General features: G+C 31.8%; 2 protein-coding genes across 2 annotated transcripts; one reads left to right on the top strand and one right to left on the bottom strand.

Moving 5' to 3' along the window:
- Positions 1-18,269: 18,269 nt before the first annotated feature.
- BDBG_00622 (UMTA protein) lies at positions 18,270-20,202 on the bottom strand (the record flags this gene model as incomplete). The annotated part of the gene is made up of 11 exons (XM_031719967.1): positions 18,270-18,303; positions 18,457-18,623; positions 18,762-19,011; positions 19,081-19,221; positions 19,296-19,333; positions 19,393-19,415; positions 19,475-19,639; positions 19,722-19,744; positions 19,883-19,945; positions 20,021-20,055; positions 20,119-20,202. 11 exons carry the CDS (start codon positions 20,200-20,202, stop codon positions 18,270-18,272), a joined length of 1,023 nt encoding a protein of 340 aa, XP_031575923.1.
- A 133-nt stretch (positions 20,203-20,335) lies between these two features.
- BDBG_00621 (uncharacterized protein) lies at positions 20,336-20,853 on the top strand (the record flags this gene model as incomplete). Its single annotated transcript, XM_002629329.2, has 2 exons — positions 20,336-20,369; positions 20,447-20,853. The coding sequence occupies 2 exons, from the start codon at positions 20,336-20,338 to the stop codon at positions 20,713-20,715; spliced, it is 303 nt and encodes a 100-aa protein (XP_002629375.1). The 3' UTR covers positions 20,716-20,853.
- Between the last annotated feature and the right edge of the window lie 1,666 nt (positions 20,854-22,519).

Here is a 22,519-nt window from a genome sequence, read left to right as displayed (position 1 = left end):
AACTGTAAGATACTGTAAGCAGTTCATATTATATTAATATTACTGTAAGAGGTTTACACTAAATAGATTGATATAATATATAGATCTTATATAATAAAGTGAAAAACATTAAAGAAGGAAAATTATTATTATTATTATTATTCTTCAATTACAGATATATACAGTCAGAGACTATAATATCTATCTAAGAACTAAAAGTTCTCAGGGTTTTTCCTATATCTATAAAGTTAACTATTATACATTCATCAATTTCAGATATGTAAAATCAGAAAATTTCAGCTCAGAATATAAAAACTGTTTACAAATTTCAGTATTTTAACATCTTCTGATACTTTGAAATCATTTGACAATATCATGACAAAAGAAAAGAGAATACAGTCTTAAAGATAGACACATTAAATAGATAGATAGAAAAGAATAGAAAGAAAAAAGTAAAGTAAAATAAAGAGAGACTGTAATAAAATAAATTATTAAAAGATAGTATATAACTGTTTTAACAGACTATATCTGATCAATTTCCTTCTCTTTATATACAGATATTTCTGAATTCAGTCATTTTCTTATAGCTGCTTGAGTTTCTGATAGAAAGTCTATTAAGTATTTAATTCCTGTCTCAGTTGAGAATAAAAATCTTATATTTAATTAATTTAAATCATACTTCTCTTTCAATCTGACTCTGAGACTATTGAATAATACACAGTGTATTATAATATACTCAGAATTCTTATTTGTATTGCAGAATAAGCATTCTATTGAATCAAATCTATTATCAAATCTTTGTATATAAGATTTAAAATAGTCATATTCTAGTTTCAGCTGTATTATAGATGAGAATATTTTCTTTTTATATTTAATTAAACAAGATTTTCACTTGAGTTTTATTTCAAATCTTGAATAATATATACTCTTTTTTTATTTCTATCAGCTTTCATTTCACTTATCTAAACAAGATTCTTTTATTTTTCTCTTTATAAAAGATCAGAATATAATTTTTTAAATAAATCTGCTTAGTTCTGAATCTTTTTTTACAGCTGAATCAGTCAATTCATTATTATAAATATTTATATAAGCAGAAACTTAGTGTAGATAAATTATCAGCTTTGATATTCTTCTCTTTTGAATTTTTAAAACAGAGTTTAAGATCAGTTCAAGATTCATTTAATCATTATAAATCTGACTATTTCTAAGTCTTTTTAAAGCAGCTTAACTATCAGAGAATATTTATATCTCTTTCAAACTATTTTCTCTTTTATAAGATTTTATTTTAATAAGTTTGAAAGCTTTCACTATTATAAATAGTTCAGTGTTAAAGACTTCAGATTCACAGTCTAAATTTCAGAAATCTGAGATAAAATTAATATTATCTTCAGTATAAGCAATGTCTGTGTCTAATCTATTCAAATTCTCATTTTTTGAGTCATCTGAATAAATCAGAATAGAGTCTTTTATATTAATTGTAGAAATTCTCTTCAAATACTGTTCATATTCTTTCTCTTTAGATAGTTCACTTATTTACAAGTTTATAAGAGATTCAAGCTTTTCTCTTCAGAGAGATAACTTCTCATGATGAACTTTTTCAATATTTAAAGAAGAAAATTGATTTTTAATCAGTGAGCATAGTCTGTACAGTTGAGAAGACATTTTCTTTAAAGAATTATTTTCATTTCAATCAAGAAATCTATTTCAATCCAGTTCATTTCCAGAGTTAATTAATGAAAATGTAACGTGACGGAACCGAAGCGGTGGCTAGTCGGCGGCGTCACGTAGGGGTAGTTGTTTGGGAAGCCGTATGGGTGGGCTTGACTATCTTGCTTGAATAGCGAGCTCATAGGCTACAGGGTTATTGCAAGAATGTCACAGATATGGTACTTAGTATACTAAGAAGATTGTATGAGGCACGCAGTAACTCTCATATATATATTCCAGTAGGAGAAAAACGAATTGCTGGCTCCTTTAATGGGGAGCCAGCATCTAGCTATTCTATATAGACAATGAGCGGATACCCTCCTCCCATTCCATGAGCGAGGATAGCTGGAGCGATACCTCAGCGGCGCCTCACTGCCAAGGAAGAGTAATCTGCTGACCTCGTATAGAAGCGGGGTTCTCATATCCATCAATCGGATCTTCCTATGATATATCCGAATGATGTCATAGGGTGGTTGGAAACCGGTTCGGACGGGATGGAATCATCCGCATGGAAGCGATGGGCCGTGTGAAACCGCAGCGGGGCCTTGGCGCGGCCGGGGGCGTGACAGAAAATGAAGAAGAGACTCTTTCTCTGATTATATAATTTAAGCTCATCTTTATAACTCTCAGAGTATAGTTCATACAGGCCTTTTCAAATCTAATAGTAGAAGAGAGAATTAAAGCTTCAATTTTCATTGCTTTAATAGAAGATGATTTGAATACTCTCAGAATTCTTCTCAAAGCTCTGTTTTATAGACTTTGAAAGAGTTCAGTGAAATTTCCTTGATTATTCTATCAAACTTAAACTTCATAATCAGCTACTGAGATAATACAGGTTATATATAACTGTCTCATAGTCTGGAAGAATAGATCTCTCTCTGTATTTGATAGTCTGATAATGTTGTTTAATAGTCTTTCTGTCTTGACAGTTCTTTGTTGAATATAATATTTAAAATTCAACTTAAAGTTTAGTCATACTTCTAATCATTTAATATTTAAACTGGGTTTAATCTCTCTATTTAAAAGAGTTAGAGATAGTTCTTTCTCATTGAATCTAGAAAAGAAATGAATTAACTCAGTTTTATTCATATTAAATTGAATTTAATTGATATCTGCTCTGACAAAGATTTTCTTTACAGCTTTTTTAATCACTTTTAAATTCTCTTTAATAGTTTTTGAGCTGTAGACTAGATTAATATCATCTATATAACTTGAAAATTACACTATTTTCATATTTCTATCTTTGAATAGATATGCAGTGTATATTATAAATAAAATAAGTGAGATTGAAGATTCTTATAATACTTCTATTTTTATCTCAGTCTTATCTTATTTCATTTCATCAAAGAAAATTTATATGATTCTTTCAGATATAAAACAGTTAACTCATTTTATTAGAGAAAGTGACAGTTTTAACATCTTTAAAGTCTGAATTAACTTTGACTTTGAAATATAATTAAATGCTTCTTTTATATTAATAAAAACTGCAGTTAAGATCAGATCTTCATACTTTGCTATTTAAATATTATAAATAACTGAGAGAACAGTATTAATTACAGAATATTGTTTTCTATCTCTCATTTATTCACTGAATAAAAGAGAGTTATTAATAGAGCTTATAAAAGATAATTGAGTAGTTATTATCTTTTCTAAAACCTTTTCTAGACAGTTTAATAGAGATATTACTTTATATGACTTAGAAATTGAAGTTTTTCTATTAGGTTTTATAAGAATCACTTCAGTAACTTCTCTTCAGCATTCAAAATAATATTCATTTTTCAAGAGATTAAAAAAGAGCTTAAAATATTCATTCTTTAAGTAGAAATATATCTTTTGAATAATTAAGTGATTAATTGAATCAGGCTCTGCAGCAGTTTTAACAGAACTTGAGAAGATAGCTGACTCTAATTTATCTTATGTAAGATTAGATCATTCTCAGTCATTTTCATCAATATAGTTGAGAAGTGATATATTCTCTTTCTCTGAATTTGAATCTGATGAGTTTTGAAAGAGAATTCTTATAAAAGCTTGACATTTTTTCTCAAAAGAGTTTGCTGTATATAATTCATTCTGAAACCCATATTCTAAGACTGAAAGTTTTGCTACACTTCTTATTTTAGTATAGTTAAAAGCTTTAAAAACTTTCTTTTCTTATACTTTCTCAAGAAATTTATTTCAGTAGTCTGTTTTAGCTCTTTTAATATCTGAAAAATTTTCATTTCTGACAGTTTTGAACTCTTTATCAGATATTATATCATTCTTTCAATCTCTTCTAGCAGTAGTTAATTCTTTTCTTTTAGATGAGATATTCTCATTTCATTAAGATTTTGAATACTCAGAAGATTTTCTCTTTGAAATATTATCTCTAATACTTATTAGAATAATAGATGTAATAAGCTTCACTCTATTCTTAAGTATTTCATTTAAGATATCTTGATCAGAATTTTAATATAGCTCACTCTGTCTTTCAGATTTTAACAGTTTTATACTTTGTTCAACTGCTTTTCAATCAGCTTTTTCAAAGTTAAACTGATTAGAGAGAAGAGGATTTTCACTCATTTATTTTTCACTCAGTTCAATATTAAATTGAATAATCTCATGATCTGATTCTGATGTCTCATTTGAATTAATAAATCAGTTTACAAGTCTTTTTTTCATTAGATTTTATGATATGAAGATTAGATCTATAATAGATTTCTGTTTCATGTCTTTTCTAAAGAATGTTTATTGATCAGACTTATTAACTAAATCTATTAAATGTTCAAAGATTTATTCAATTAGATTATCAGCTCTTACTACTCTCTTACATTCTGAATTTTATCAGAGATGATATACATTGAAATCTTCTGCAATTATAGAGTTTTTTAATAAAGTTATGTTCAGAAATTCTCTATCAATTATTCAGATATTATTATTTTTCTTCAATAACTTTTCATTATAGATATTTATGAGCTGTATAGTATTAAACTTATTCTCTTTATCTATAATATCACTCATCAGAATATCAGAGTCAGACATGATATTAAATCTTAGATTAAATTAATATCTTAATCTCTTTCTTTCATAGATCACTATTCTTGACTTTATCTCAGACTTTTAAGATAGAAAGCAGTAGTAGCTTGAATGAGAAATAATGTATTTTTACTCAGTATTAAAATTTGGTTTCTGAAGCAGTATAAAATCAACTTTTTATTCAAATATAATTTGAAGACAAGAATAAATACAATTTAAGTTTCTATTCACATTATTTTGAATAAATGTGATTTTTGAAAACTTTTTAAACTTTTTTTGTTGTTTTTATTGTATATTCATACTAAAAGAGAGTAGAGATAGAGTAGAATCTAATCACTATTATCAGATAGTAGATTATAACTATTTTAAAAAGTAGAAATCTCAACTACTTGCATTATATCTAGTTTATTATCAGAGTCATTTCTCAATTCTCTAATCTTAACAGAAGTTTGAGAATTCAAATTCTGTTTACATTTAGCTGAAGAATTGAAGTTTGAAGATTTAGATAGTTAAGAGTTTCTTCTTTTTAAGCTTATAGTTATAAGTTTACTGACTTGACTCTTCTCTTCAGTTCTAGATTGACTTTGAGCTTCATTTTTTCTTCAGTTCTTTTGAGTTCTTGAAGTAAATATACATTCTTTTGAGCTAGATGCATGTTTTTCTTTATAATTAGAGCACTTAAGCAGAGTGTATTGATATATTTCATCTCTTTTTGAGCATATTTCATATTTATGCTTACTAGTTTTATAATCTCTGACACAGAATGCACATTTTAAGTCTCTAAAATATAAGATTGTAAAGTGTTCATATCTTTGACAGTTTGAATACTATGTTTGAGCTTTGAGATTCATTTTTGAGTCTTTGTATTCATGAACTCTCATTTTCAAATCTGCTACTCTTACTTCAGAGATCTTTGACTGTTTAAGTATCTTTATATATACTAGAATAGAGACATTTCTTCTGCTTTATCTGAACTCAATTGAATTTAGTTATACAGACTCTTTTCTCAGTTGAATAGAGTTGTATTCTTCTAATTCATTTTTAAGAAGTAGTATTTCTTCTTCACAGTCAAAAATTTCAACTGAAATATTATGAAGAATGAATTTATCTCACTTTTCATCTCTCTCAGATAGAATTATTGTGTTTAGCAAAGATTTTTCTGCTGATTTTCAGAGATTCTTATTCTGAATAAGGAATTCTGCACTGAATTCAGGCATTGTAGTCAGAATGATGAAGTTTTTAAAGAATGATAACTCAATTGAAGCTATAACTGATTTTTAAACTTCAATATCAGTTATCAACTGAGAAAAGAACTGCTGATTAATTTCATTTCTGATTCTAAAAATGAGATTTGAGTTTAGCTTGTTTCTTTATAAGATATTCTAATTTGAGACTTTAAGAATAAGTCTTCTATTTCTGAAGATTTGAAAGTTTTTCTCTTTTTGCATTTTTTTCTTCACTTTTTTATGAATAGAAGTATGAGCAGTATTCTGCTCAGTTTTCTCAAGATTTTAAGCAGATTTTGAGATAGCAGATTTAGAGACAGCAGATTTAGAGATAGCAGATTCAGCTGCTTGAGCATATATTTTCTTCTGATTTAAAGAAGAAGAAGAAGAAGAAGTAGAAAAGAAAGAAGAGCAAACTGAAGAGTCAGTGATTGTATTAGAAATTTTCAAAGTTTTTAGAACTGTGTTTGAAATTTCAAGTTTGAACTTGATCACTTTCTGTAGTTGTTTAGTCTGAGTATGAAGAATTAATAGAATCTCTTCATTCATCTCACTCAGACACTGCTTTTCAAGAATTTTACTTACTTCAAGTTTCTGTATTTTAAGAACTTGTTATTTCTCTATTTCTTCTTTCTTTCTTCTCTTCAGAATTTCAATCTCAGGAATAGTATTTGAGAAAGCATCTTTTTTCACATCAACTGAGTGTACTTTTAAACTCATTATTTCTACTCAATGAAAAGTTGATCAGACTGATTCAATTGAGATATTTACTGAACTCTTTTGAATTGAAAAGTTGATCAGACTGTTTCAATTAAGAGATTTCTAAGTCTGTTTTCAATTGAAAAGTTAGTCAGACTGTTTCAAAAGAAGAATAAAAGACTTTTATGTATAAAATACCTGATTTTTTTCACACTAGTTCAGTAACTAGGTTAGATTTTTAAAGAGAATCTAATAAACTAAAATTGATTTTTAAGATAAATTAATAAAATCTTTATAATCTCTTTCTTGAGATATAGTGAGAAAAAGTATGATATCAATTGATAATAAATCAGATAATATGACAGTTTTTGAGAGAAAAACTGATAAAAAATAAATTAATTTTTTACAGAGAAATTAATTAAAATTATTCAATTTTATTCTAAATCATTCAATTCTTCTCACACAACAAGTGTGCAACTTAAATCAGTTAATAAAGAGTGTAAAAAAGAATTAAGTATTAATAAAAGCTCTTTAGTCACTGAAAAAGTAATTCTTACTTAAAAGAATATGAAATTATAACAGAAAATAACTCTGTTTTTAATTCTTTGTAAGAATATTGTATAAAACTCAGAGAAAAACATCTTACTTTTTCAAGAGAAGTAAAAAACTATTTCTAAGATCTTTTTTTTTGCAATAACTGCTGTAGAAGAATGAGATAGAAACTGCTAAGATATATACTACTATATACTCTCTATCAAGACTTTCTCTCTTCAGAGTCTTGATATTATAGAGAATATAAGTCTGTTTCTATATAATAATATAAATATTATCAGTAAGATATAGAGGAACTGATTATTTATATTTTAAAGTAGAAGACTTTATTAATGATTATATTAATACAGAGTTAATTCTTAAATTCAATAGAAATCTAGTATTGCTGTTCTCAATCTCTTACAGAATCTATTGAATATTGAGATATTAAAACTAGATTTAATATATCTCACTGTGCAGGGATCAAAGACTCAGTCAGATCTTGAGATATACTGAATTTATAGTTGTTGATATACTGTTTACTTGTTCTGTTGATTTATTATCTGGTAATTATATATTGAATACTGTTGCTGAGATATCTTTTTGTATTATTCTATCAGAAATGAGCCAGATTGAGAGAAATACTATAAGAGTGAAACTTAGCATTGATGTCTAGATACACTGAAGACAGACTGCAGAGATTGTACTTCAGAAGTGTTTATTGATTATATACTTGATATTATTATCAAGATATCTTTTTGTATTTTTCTGTCAGAGATGAGCCAGATTGAAAAGAATGATATGAGGGTGAGACTTGGTATTGATGTTTTGAAACATCAAAGATGAACAGGGTTTTCACAGAGATCACTTCTCAGATATCTTCATAATTACAGATTGAGAATCTTCCAAAATTGAGAAGATTGATGCATATGACTAGGTCTCTTCATCTTACAATTTGTATGGCAATTTGGCCCGGGGTTGTGATGTGGTAGGGGAGAATGAGGATAATCCCACACAGGAGTTTTGAACAACATCTGGTTCACGTTTGGCTGGATAACTCCACCACCACATGGGGTATGCAGTCGGCGATGGGGTCAAAATGCTTGTATGATCGAGGGCTTTTCGATGAATCTATCAGTGAGTTCTTATTCGAAAAATCGAGCGAGTTCTTGGTGTTGCTGTGTAAGAATTTCAAGTCATCATGAGGCTCTCTTTATAATATGTCTCAAGATGAACTTCTTCTTCTTTAAAAGACACTCAATGATTCAGCTTTCAAGATTTTAATAGTGATTCAAATGTTTTTAACAAGACTTAATAGTATACATTTATATAGAGACTTGAAATGAATCTTTCACTTCTCAGAATTAATATAATATGTAAAAGAAGATTCTCATTAAGTTCTCAATAGAATGTTAGTTTCTGTAACATGTCGGAACCGAAGCGGTGGCTAGTCAGCGGCATCATGTAGAGGTAGTTGTTTGAGAAGCTGTATGAGTGAGCTTGACTATCTTGCTTGAATAGCAAGCTCATAGACTACAGAGTTATTGCAAGAATATCACAGATATAATACTTAGTATACTAAGAAGATTGTATAAGACATGCAGTAACTCTTGTATATATTTCAGTGAGAGAAAAACAAATTACTGACTTCTTTTATAAGAAGCCAGCATCTAGCTATTCTATATAAACAATGAGTGAATATCTTCTCTCATTTCATAAGTGAGAATAGCTAAAGTGATATCTCAGCAATATCTCACTATCAAGAAAAAGTAATCTGCTGATCTCATATAGAAGCAGAGTTCTTATATTTATTAATCAGATCTTTCTATGATATATCTGAATAATGTTATAGAGTGGTTGAAAATCAGTTTAAATGAGATGAAATCATTCACATGAAAGTGATAAGCTGTGTGAAATTATAACAGAGTCTTGATACAACTGAGAGTGTGATAATATTCTTCTCTTTAAGAGTATAGTTCTGATGCTCTCAAGATTACTGAATTAGAAATTATCTTTATTATATAGTAATGATTGTTAATTAATTTGATAGTATATATACTGTGCATGATATAAAGAAATAGATGAGTTTTTCTGCTAACTGTGTAGATCTTTCTTTTTTCATCTTCATTTAAATTAAATACATGATAAGTGAGTTTCTTATATATTAATTTAAAATATGAAAAATATAGTTAATAAGTGACTTACAGATCTCTCAATATATTTTATTCTATATATAAACTTCTCTGTAAAAGTGATGTATTTTAGAGACAAAGCTAATAGTAGTAATAGGATTTTTTTGAAAAGATTCTTCTTCTCTATAATACATTTTTCTTCTCTCTCTCTCATCTGTAATAGTGAGTGTATGAAAGCATCATTCTTGAGAGATAATAAGAGACTTATTCTGACATTTTCTAGTAAGTAATAAATGTCTTCATGATGCGGCTGTGATCTCTGTGACTGTCAAGAAAGCCAGGTTGAAGACAGAGACAGCAGTGTCAATGAGCTGCAGAAGTACTGCTTTTATTATCATATCTTCTCTCTCTTCTGCATCTCTTACAGCTGCAGTGATAGTCACTGTGCCTTGCAGTGAGGTGTTGTCTCTTCTGTCAATCAGTTTGTTTATGTCTGATTCTTTCTCTGTTCTTTTCATCACTATTGTGACACTGCTCTCTCTCTTAATCAACACAGTGATGTATGACCCTGTGTGATTATTTGAAGAGAATCTCAGAGAGAGCTTGATTTCAGAAACAGTAGCTTCAAGAAGCTCAATCTATAGTTTCTCTTTCACAGCACATCTGAGCTCTGCTTGAGATACTGCTGAATTGAGTTCACAGAGTTCTGTGATTTCTTTATCTTCTCTCTGTGAGAAGGCTCTGATATAGTCTCTGACTAACACTGTCACTTGTCTGTACTGTGCTAAGCAGCTGAAGAAGAGAAAGATCTTATATATCTGTCTCTTCTCTCACTTTTGTTATTTTTATTATATCTGTAATAATAACTTCTATCTCTCTGTAAGTATTATCTACTCTACAAGAAGATGTTGTATCAGCTCTGACAAGAAGTTCAGATACTCAAGTAGTACAGAGTGAGAGTCTTGAAGCTTTAAGCATTGACAGATTCTATTAAGACTGAGAAGATTCTTCTTACTTATCTGTAAAAGAAGATGAAAGTGTGAATCTTTGAGATGAAAAAACATCTCAGAATAACTGATCTTAAGAAGAGATCAGCTGATGCTGCTATTGAAAGTATTATAGAGATTAATCACTGATTGAAGAGAATCTTACTTCAGTTGAAGCAGATAACTAAGATGTTTTATAAGTTAATAAGTTAATACTTTCAGTATCTCTTATATTCTTCTATAGCATGCTTCTCTGCAGCACTGCAGTACTAACTTCTTAACAGATAAAGATACTGATATCAGAGACTTCAATGATGAAGAATGAGTTTGATAAGAATATGATTATTAATAAGTAGACTCTGATTCTTCTTTTTACTTTTTCAGCAGGCTGCAGCTCTATTAGAATAGCAGCAGTCTGTGAATTGATAATATTAATCTTTTTATTAATTTCAAATATTTCTTTTCTCTAATTACTTCAGGAATTTTACACTTGTATAGTCTTATTAAACTTCTAAAAAATCCTTTAAGAGAAAATAGAAGAAGAGTGCTATAGAGCTTACAAAGTGCTAACTCATCACTGTGAGATTATCTTTAAAAAATTCTTTGAAAAAAATGAGAAGTCTTAAGCAGTATTTCTTACTCAATATCTCTGATATATAATGAGATAGTCTTTACTAGCTGTCTCATAGCTTGCAATCTCTTTCTCAGCATTTTTCAAATACTTAAGTAGTTCTTATAAATTCTCTGATAATGAATAATCTTTTCATTTAATAAGATATTAAAGCTTATTATAATGTGTTCACTTATTCAATATTTTCTTTATAAGATATTCAGTATCACTCTCAATCTTAATATTATCTGACTGAGGCAGCTTTACTCTGAAGTGTTACTTATAGAGCTTTAAATAGAAAATATGAAAAACAGAATGAATTGATTTCAATTCTGTGAGTAATTTCAACTTATATATCTGCTTACTCATTACTCTTGTTACTGAGAAAGATTCTAGTCACTACTCACTGAGCTTCTTATATAATCTTATTATCTTAATATTTTTTGTTAAAAGTAGCACTTGATTCTCTATTAAGAACTTCATTAAAAGATATTTTCAATTATAGTATTTTATCTATTACTTCTGAGCACAGTGAATGCTTTTCACTGTTTTCTTATAGATTTTATTTAAAAGTTTCAATCTTGCTTTTACTTCTAATACTGAGAAATACTCTATTCTCTGTATCTATCTGATATTCTGACTGTCTATTTCTCTCTTTAAAATATTATCTGTAATATGACTGAGTAATAAAGAATTATATTTATAATAAGCATAGAAAGAAGATATCTTTAAGATTATATTCTTTATATTATTATATACAAATTCAGCAGTTAGAAGATGTTTAAGTCAATTATTTTAATAATATAAATAGAACACTTAAAGATACTGTTCTAGTGTCTGATTCTGACATTCAGTCTGATCATCTGTCTGCAGATGAAATGCAGTACTGAGAAGACATCTTATTATAAGATAATAGTAAAAAGCTGATCAGTATTTACTAATGAAGAGGAATTCTTAATCTGTTATTAACAATTTCAGAGTATCATGATTATGAATAATGATATCTAAAAACAGATCAGTCAATTCAGAGGCTTTAATCTTTTTATAAATAGAGATATATTTAATCATCTTCATGAAGCAGTTAATAATAATTAAAATTAAGTCATATTCTTTGACTCTTGTCAACTTCAGTAGATCAACTATGAAATTCATCAATAGATTCTGCTATAAGCTCTTTGAAATAGGCAGTGATATCAACTCATTATATTACTTATACTGCAGAATCTTTATTCTTTGACAGACATTGTAAGTCTTAATATACTCTTTAACATCTGTCTAAAGCTTGTCTTAAATATATTTATATTTTAGAAGCTTCTTAGTCTTCTCCAACCTGAAGTGCTCTGTATGAGAATTATTATGATGAATTCTTAATAACTTCTGATACATCACTCTGCTATGAGAGATAAAGACTGAATCATTCAGTAGTAGAAGTTTATATTCTTCTAGTTATCAGCAACTTAATTTCTTAGCAGTATCATCTCACTCAGAGTCTGTCTCTTTCAAGTTCAAATCAGATTCTTTCTTTTTTAACTTCTGAATTCAAGCTGTAGTAGAGATATTTCTCTTCTATAACTTATCAATAAATTTCAAAAATAGTCAGATTAAAAGATTGTAGACTGTTTCATTCTTTATCAATTCAATAATTGTAAGATATAATATGAGAAGCTCATGATCTTCAGTGTCAGTTCTCTGCAGAGATCTGAGTTTTTTTCTATCTTCTATACTGAGTTATGCAGCTGTCTTATCAGTGCTGTTTCTGAGCTTCAGAGAATCTCAACTCTCTGCAGCCAGCTTCTTCTGCAGTGATGATAGAGATTCTTTTATAGAATTCTTCTCTGTATCAACAATATTATAATCAGACTGTTTAGATAGTATGTTAGTGAGATTAAGTCAATCTGAATAGTATCAAATATAGAAATCATACTCTGAAAGCAGCTCTGCTTATCTGACTTGATATTCTATCAAGCTCTTTATTGTCAAGAAGTAATGCAGATTTGTATGATCAGTGAGAACTTACACTAAGTACTTACTACTCTGAAGATAATGTTATCAGATCTTAAAGAATTCAACAATTACTAATATCTTCTGATTATGAGTATCATATCTTCTCTGTATAAGTGATAACTTCTTAAAGAAGAAGATCACTAATCTTCATTTATAGTGTCTTATAGACTCTGTGAAAAAGTCTTCTCTTACAGATAATTCATTATCTGTTTTCTCAGAGATAATTATTCTCTAATTCTTTCAACATTGAAAGATCTCTAATATCAACTGTGAAAAGATTTCACAGATCTTATTCTCAGATATATCAGTCTCACACTGACTGAGTAAGTCAGAGTTAAAGTGATTCAGTATCATAACATCTGTAAAAGCTTATTTCAATTTCACAAATATCTGCACAGTATCTTGAGTGAGAATAAACAGTCTCATTTTTCTATCTTTCACACTTCTCTTTAACAGATCTGTAAGAGAAGTAGTAATTTGTGAATATGTATAGATAAATCATCTGTAGAAATTCATAAATTCTAGAAACATTTATATCTTACAGTATATCTGTGACACTGATCAGTTCTCAATAATGAAGACTCAGCTTCTATTCATTGAAATGTCATTCATCTCAATAATATAATCTAAGAAATCAATCTTCTGTATATAGAACAAGTATTTTTCAGTGTTTGTATAGAGTTAATACTGTCTCAAGTGACTCAATACTTCTCAAACATGAGTATCATATTCTTTCTCTGATTTTGAGAAGATTAGAATGTTATTCAGATATACTATACAGAAGATATTAACAAGACTCTGTAATATCTCATTTATATAGATCTGAAAGATGACTGAAGTGTTACAAAGATTAAAAGATAAAACAAGATATTTAAAATTATTATACTTGATATGAAAAGCTGTTTTTCAAACATTGTTTTCATTAACTCTGATTCTATGATAGATATTTTATATATCAATCTTTAAGAACATCTTTACTTCAGATAATCAATCAATCATCTCATCAATTAATGATAATGAATAGTAATTCTTAACTGTCATCTTATTAAGGTCTCTGTAGTCTATATATAGATATAGTCTATCATTCTTCTTGAGTATAAAGAGTATAGATGTCTCTGCTGAACTCTTTGATAAATATATTCAGTTCTTTAATTGCACTTCTTCAAGATATTTATACAGAATATTCAATTTCTTTACAGATAAGTTGTAAAGAGATCTATACAGTGTCATTGCACTGTCTTCAAGATAAATCTTATATTATATCTTAATATCAGAAAACTTCACTACTTCTCTTTTCAAAAAGACATTCTTAAAATCTGTAAAGAGATATTGTATATGTCTGCTTTCAATGATAGATACTACTGCTAATCTTACAGTGAGAGTGATAACTTCTTCATCTATTTTCAAGTTTCAGTCACCTGCTATATAGTATATCAACTCAATCTTTTTCTCAAGATTCTTCTGATGAAACTCTTCAGATTTCTCTATCACTATCTCTTTATTAGTAAGATGATACTGTTATATCTGAGTGACTCAGTCAATGAGAGAATTATTTTCTCTTAATTATAAGAGATCTAGAATGACATTCTTATCTATGATATTAACTGTATGAAGAAGCAGACTGCTCTTCTTAAAGATTTCTTCTAAGTCTGTGATTACACACTTTGCTTAAATTATGCTAAAACAGTGATATTTTATTTCATCAGTAAATTTCACATAATCTGATGAATCTATCTTCTTTCAATTCTTTATTAAAAAAAAGAAATAGAATATGAAGTTAATATCTATCTCAGAGTCAAGTAGATATCTTACTAATATCTTCTTATTCAGAGTATGTATTGTGATTGTAATATGAACTCAGAGATATGAGAATTATTAATTCTTTATTTCTTTCTCTTCTTTATCATTCACAGATATGTTTATCAGAAGAGAAGTTAACTTTAAGAAGATATCTTCTCAGTTTCTTCTCTTCTTTGACTTCTTATAATTACTGATATAGTAATCATCAGCTTTACAGTTAAAATAGAGATCTTTATCAAATCTTTTTTAGTATTTCTTTACAGTGAGTGAAGAATCAGAATACTTAGAATTCTTCTTTACTTTCTTCACACTGAAGCTGTTATAACACTGTTTAGATTCTGTTATTAGTTACTTAGAAGAGATCTTATTAATCTTTTTCTCAGAGAATTAATTATTCAAATAGATTCAGAAAGTCAGATTAACAAGCTCAGTGCAATTGATTAATAAACTCTGATATTATAATATTATTATTCACATCTTATAAGTCAGCTTTATAAGATAAAGCTGTGTTTTTAATTAATTCAAATCATTGATTAATTCCTCTCAATATTCTTCAAATCTTATATTGAAATTGAAAGAATTCTTATTATCTTATTAATATAATGAGTTGAACTACTGCACTGCTGTGAAGCTGTGATTATAGTAATCTTTAATTTAATTCAGTAGAAAGTTCTTGAATTCTTCTTAAGTTATAACAGTATTGATATACTCAAGCTCTCTCTTCTTAATAACTCAAGTAGTTGCAGAGATGCCTTTAAGAAGATTGATAATATATATTACTTATATCTTATAAGTATTATACTGACTCAGATTAAGATGAAATTTCTGTTCAAGAATATGAGTAAAGCTGTGAAATTCAGATAAGATGTTTCTCTTATATCTCAGAGAATCTCTGATCTTAATCTCTCTATCTTTATAATAGATGTAGATGTGTAGAGGCTATAACAGTGACAGAGTAATTAAAGAGCTCATGTCAAAATATACAGTGAGTTCAGAAATCTCAGATTTCTGTCAAAGTAGAGATATACACACTTTAGAGAATGATATAGTGTTTCTCTCAGAGAGTGAGATTAGATTAGTCTCAGTGTAAGTGTATAAGATTATATCAGTCTGTTAGAGCTTAACTGATTCAAACTTATAATCAGATCAAGTGATTCAAATTATAATATATTGAAACTGAAGCAGTGACTAGTCAGCAGTGTTATATAGAGATAGTTATTTAAGAAGCTATATAAGTGAGCTTGACTATCTTGCTTAAATAGCAAGCTTATAGACTACAGAGTTATTGTAAGAATATCACAGATATAATACTTAGTATACTAAGAAGATTGTATGAGATATGTAGTAACTCTTATATATATTTCAGTGAGAGAAAAATAAATCACTGATTTCTTTTATAAGAAGCCAGCATCTAGCTATTCTATATAGATAATGAGTGAATATCTTCTCTTATTTCATGAGTGAGAATAGTCAGAGTAATACCTCAGTGACATCTCACTGCTAAGGAAAAGTAATCTGCTGACCTTGTATAGAAGCAGAGTTCTCATATTCATCAATCAGATCTTTCTATGATATATCTGAATGATGTTATAGAGTGGTTGGAAACCAGTTCAGACAGAATGAAATTATCCACATGAAAGTGATGAGCCGTGTGAAACCGCAATGAGGCCTTGACGCGGCCGGGAGCGTGACAGTTTCATTAATAACTTTCATATTAGTTAACATATTAATATATCAGGCTTTATAATTAAAGTTATCAAATGTAATCACTGATTTAATATCTAATATATATTTAACTTTCTTCTAATATTTCTGTAATTCATTTCTCATAATATCTCTTTATACAGAGACAGATGTAGTGAGATATTATATAATATCAGTCACAGTTATTTAATTCTGAAGTATTATCTGTATAAGATTCATAAGATTATCTGTGATGTAATAGATAGATTGATTCAGATCATTATTCAAAGTCAGTATTCTGAGAGTGAGAGATAGTAAAGAATTTAATAAGTTAAAATAAATAGATTCTATAAATAAATATTAACTCTGCTTTTTTTTATTCTGAAACTTCTTCATTATTTCATCATTAAATTTCATACTTTAGTAAAAACTGACATTAGTCTTATCTTATAACTCAGAAACTTTCTTATAATAAGTAATTATTCTATTAATAAGTTATCTAGTAAAGTGAGTGATTCTGAGTCTTAAGCTGAACTCTGAAGTAACAGATATATTACTCATATTAAGATGACTCTGCTTCTTTTAAATATGTAAAAAAAAATGATATTCTTTATAATAGAAAACATACTTTTTAAAAGTTAAAAGTATATGAATCTACTGACTGATAAATTCAGAGAAAATGAAATATCTCTAATAAAAAGTAAGAGTCTTTTTAAAAAAGATAAACTACTCTTATTAAAACTGTTGATACAATGTTCTAAAAAGAAAAACATGTTATTCAGGCTATAATCTGTAGAATAGTTAAAGGTTGTATTGATAGATCTATCTACAAGAACATAATATAGTGATGGGTCACGTGATCTGATGGGATCGCTAACTGTAGGCTACTGGGGCAAAAGAGCTCAGTCATCACCAGCGCTGCTGGTAGAAGAGCCGATCAACCCCCAGAACTCTCAACACCCCCTCTCAGACCAGCTAACCACAGAGTACAGTGACTCCTCTCAGTTGCTCCTCTCAGTGGCTCCTCTTAGTGACTCCTCTCAGCAGTCTTTCTTTTTGGACTCACTTCTAGGGCTCAAGGGCTCACTTCTAAAGCACACTCCTAGGATGTCTCTTGGCACTGTTAAATGTCCGGGGTATTTGTTTTGGGATTTTCTTAAGTTCATCCTGGGATTGAACCCATGCATGTTGACCACAGCGGGGCTCACGCTTAACAGTCTCATAACCTGTAGGCTACTGGGGCAAAAGAGCTCAGTCACCACCAGCGCTGCTGGTAGAAGGGCCGATCAATCCCCGGGACCCCCAACACTAACCGCAACGGCCGTAACGGCCAACAAAAACACAGCAAGCACTCGAGCGTTTACCCATACAATTATCAAGCTGCTGAGGGGAAAAAACATGTTTTCGCGGATGAGCACAGGGAAACTAATGTAAATCTTCATTACAACGCTCAATTGCTCAAATTATTCTCTGAGCATGCCTCTGAGAAGTTTCCGTCCATGGCGCGCTTCGCATCCAACTCGTGATGGTCATTGGCACTGCTGCCGAATAGTGTGTAAATCTCGTGAACACCTACAAGGCAAGGACATGTCTATTTTTACACCAGATATAATCAAAGCCTTATGTATCTCTGCTTCCATCACATCACATTTACATCGATTTCTATGTCTTTCAAACGCACTGAAATCAAACATTCATCAGCCACGGCAGTCTTAAATACATCAATATATAAATCAAAAGGAGATAATGAAATATGACTGGTTTCATTAACATCTTCACCTAGGGGCACAAATGTATGAGGGGGGTTACAATCTATGCATACATGCGCGCACGCTCTAAACGCAGGCTCCGACATCTCATATCGTAATGTCATAATGATGAAGCAAATTAGCCGGAAGCTTTAATTCTTGGGTTTCTGGCCATAAACAACGTAGCTATAAGTCGCAAAGGCGAGGGAAGTCAGCCGTGAGTCGAGCACAAGCCAAAATTCCTCCATTTTTGAGGGGGCGAGGGAGGAGAGGACTGGAAGGGTCGAAAAGAGCAAAGAAATCAGGGGGAAAAAGGGAGAGAGGGTGAAAAATGCATACAAGTGGAATAAAGAGTGAATCTTTGGGTTCCTTGCATCCTGCTTCGTCTTCGCAATCAAGATGTCGACTTCCTCCTTGGACCAATTTCCGATGCGCGTCAACGCGGCCACCGCGCTACCTTCCAGGGATTCCTCGAACTGGAGCAGGTTATAGGCACCAACAGTTTTCTAAAAGCAGGAAAAGGGGGGCGGGTAGTTAGCAGCTGCTTAGCATATTCCGCACCGGAAGCCAGGTGTCCATGTAGTAAGATTTTGAAGCATCGGAATCGGGAAAGGAGCAAGAAGAGTAAACAAAAGAAAACGAACAAAATGTTTGTCTTTCGCCCATGTTCCGACCGGGACGAGGTGCTTGTGAACTTGGACGTTAACGAATCCCGCATCCTTCATCCACTTCTCAAGATATATGCCCGGTCGAGTGATGTAACCAGCCATCTCGAATGCCGGAAGCGTGCTGGTGAAATAGCGCTCGATGCTGGTGCCTTTTGTCGTGCCATCTGCAGACTGCACCATGGCATCCCAGTCTTGGAACTCGGCCCATCCACCGGGCTTGAGGCAGCTGTGAAAAAGACAAAATCCTCAGCATCGAATATCTTGAAATGCTTGAGAGTGAAAGGTTTAGTCATACGCAAATGCCTGTTCCAGCAAACGCGGCATATTTTTAACACCGCCAGTGAGGTAGCGAGCATGGATGAAGTCGAACGGATCATTCTCATAGCCCCATTCGTCTTCAACATCATCGATTATGAACTTGACATTTGGAGGAACCCTGTCCTTAAATGTTAGGATACATTCGAGTCACAAAAGGACTAGAGGATGGATTTGGAAGAACATGAGACGGACAGTTTGGGCTGGATAGGGCTGAGGTCGTTTCCGATAACCTGCAGACAGCAAAATTTAGCAAGATGTTATAGGACGTCTAGAGGAGGGCATGCTGTACCTCAGCGGATGGGAACAAATCGGCTTAAGAATATACAGTTAGCTCAGGTAGCGAATAAAAGTACTAGAAAAGGAGGGCGTACCAAACTCAATGGCCCAGATGCCAGTCCCAGTACAGATATCAATCACCCGACCTGGGGCATCTCCGATGGGGGCTAAAAACAATTTATCCTTCATGGTGACCCGAATAAGTGCGTGATGCATGTCAAGCCGCTCGTTCTCCTGCTCATCGTTAGGGAGCATATATCCTAAAGTGATATCAGATGGATGATTTCACATTTCGCAATTTAAAATCTACATTTTTAGAAAATTTATGAAAGGTTTACTAACGTCCTTCTTTGTAGGCATGGTATCTTCGACCTGCGCAGACACAAAATAATAAGTATGATAGTATTTCGCGTTTGGCTTTCTGTTATAATGCCCATACCGTTTTCCCTAAGATAGATGTCAATACAAACAGTTTGACCACATAGCTAAAGATTAGAGGGAACTGCGGGCTAACAGACTTCTGATAGTCCGTGACACTTGATGTAACCGAAGCGGTATAAACAGATCTTCAATCGCGGTCAGTCAGCATATGTCATCCAGCGGCAGCATCAGGCGGAAATCATGAGAAGGATTTGGCTCACAATTCATCTCCATATGTCGAATCCGAGTCATCAATCTGTATTCCCGGTTAAACCCGCTCCCAGAAGAGGATATGAATAAAAGGAAGGATTCTGCATACTGTTGGGTCAACCACCAAATTGTCATGTTCTCGATCTTCCGCCGCGATAGCGGGAACGGCGGGAGGAGCCTCTGTTTCAGCCATATCTTAAGTGGACGTACTGTCTTTACTGCACAAAGTGGGTGCAGCTCTCAAAGTTTGGGTTTGACCGCCTTGATAAAGGGAAAACGGACGGGACTCCAAACGAGGGGAATAAAGAGGAATTCGGACAATCACCATGCAGTGCGAAGCGCCGACAACCTGGGAGCCGAGTTGGGAAATATCATCACAGGCGAGGCCTTGGATCCCTGATCCCTGCCAAAAGAGTTGCTCCTACTCCATACTTCAGCTCAATTCGGTGCTAGAGCGCTGCATGAGAGCCTTTACAACAGCGCGGAGGCTGCTCGTTCACGACCGGCTCTGCTCCGGCGCAAAAATACCCTGGGCCAATGGGGAGAATGGCTTTGTTCCGGAGGGGTTGTGGCCAATCCGTGGCTGGCACTGGATGCAATTATCTCCACATTCCGCCGGCCTGGTGGCAGCCGGTACAACACGATCATCAAGGGAGCCAACCTCGCCACCTTAACTGCCCAATCCAGTATCGACCCTCAAGATTAGTGTTTTTCTCGTGCTGGTATTGGACGGAAAAAATCACCATTTCCACGTCAGAGTGGTTGGCATGTCCTCAGTGGTTCTAGAGATCGAACTAAAATCTCACACAAACCGGTGGCTAGCTTGGCAGTGCATGTCCAGCAAGCATTTCGCTACGGTTTATCCCCTGTCTGAGTGTGAGAAAATACGCGTAGTAGTGAAACAACTAAGCTATTATTAGTGCAGAAGTAACGTAATCAACCACCCAACGTCTTGGAGGATAACGTTTTTGTGTTGTATTTCTAACTACGCGAGTTAACTAAATAGGTTGGGGTGGCACGTGACTAGGGTAGGTGTAGTAATCACCAACACCCCCCCTTGCTACACCGTGGTCTATAAGCCGCCACCCGGGGCCTCTCCCATCCTCAAATCTTTCAAAAACACAATAATAATTAATTACATCAATCGGACCCTGATTTCCTCATTAGGAAAGGCGTCTGTACGGCAATAACCGTAAAAATCAAGAAATACATGCAAAATCCATTGATCCGCTGTATCATCATTACCATTCAATCATTCCTTCTCAATTTCCTGAATGCCAACCCTTTTGACAAAATCTTCAAATGCAGGCTTCGCCAGTGGCTTGGTGAGGCTGTCAGCTATGTTCACTGTAGAATCAACATGTTCCATCATGATTTCCCCTTTTTCAATCAAATCGCGGAGAATATGATATCTGATCTCAATGTGGCGCGACCTTTGTGTGTTAAGGATTCCCCCTTTGCTAGATTGATTACTCCCTTATTGTCAACTCATAGATGCAAGTATATTTTTGCTTTTTCATCATTCATCAACCTGGCATCATATAACATATCATTCAATCAGATTATCTCACAAGCTGTCTCACTAGCTGCAATATACTCAGCTTCTGTGATTGATTTGATGATAGATGTCTGTCTCTGCAACTGCCATGAGATTGATGACTTATTAATCAATATAACATAGCTGATAGTTGATTTGTATTGAGAATTCACCCCTGCTCAGTCTGAATCATAATATATCACAGAACTCAGGTCATTTCCTATCTCCTTCTTGTACAATATGCCATGATTTTTCATCTTCTTGATATAATGTAGAACATGCTTCAATGCTGCTCAACATGCTTTGTGTGAACATGAGTTAAAACATGAGAGATAGTTGACTGTGAATGCTAGGTCTGGCTGACTGCTTGAGATCAAATACTGCAATGATTTCAATTCTTGATAATATCTTATAGCTGTAAAGTTGTCATTCAATTCATCATTCTCATCAGATGAAAATTTCAGTTGTATGCCTATTATCATAGAGATCTCTGCAGAATTCATCTTATTCATGCTGAAATCTTCAAGAATCTTTCTAATATAACAGCTCTGTGTAACTGCTAGATTGTCATTTCTCTGATATTTAATCTTCATTCTTAGATAAGGTTTATTCTGTTTGACTTCTTTTGTCTCAAATCTTTTCCTGATTTTCATTAAAATTCACTTAATTTCACTCTCTTCAGACTCTGTGATTCAACAGTCATTGATATGTAGTGTTAAGAATAACTTATGAATTGAATAATAAAGAAATTCATCATTATATGATAAGATCTTGAATTCTAAATTCATCAAGTGTTCTATTATAAGGAAATACTATGTTCTTACTATCTGTTTCATTCTGTATAAGCTCTGATATACAAGCTCTACTAATTCATCATAACTGTGCTTAATCTCTATGAGTAGTTATATAAATATCATCTCATTCTGAAGCAATATCTTATTTAAAAATGCAGATACATAGTCAATCAATCTGA

The sequence above is a fragment of the Blastomyces gilchristii genome (assembly GCF_000003855.2).
Source record: "Blastomyces gilchristii SLH14081 genomic scaffold supercont1.1, whole genome shotgun sequence".
Lineage (NCBI taxonomy): Eukaryota > Fungi > Ascomycota > Eurotiomycetes > Onygenales > Ajellomycetaceae > Blastomyces > Blastomyces gilchristii.
Note: the sequence above shows the minus strand (reverse complement) of the source record. Positions and strands in the feature narration are given on the sequence as shown.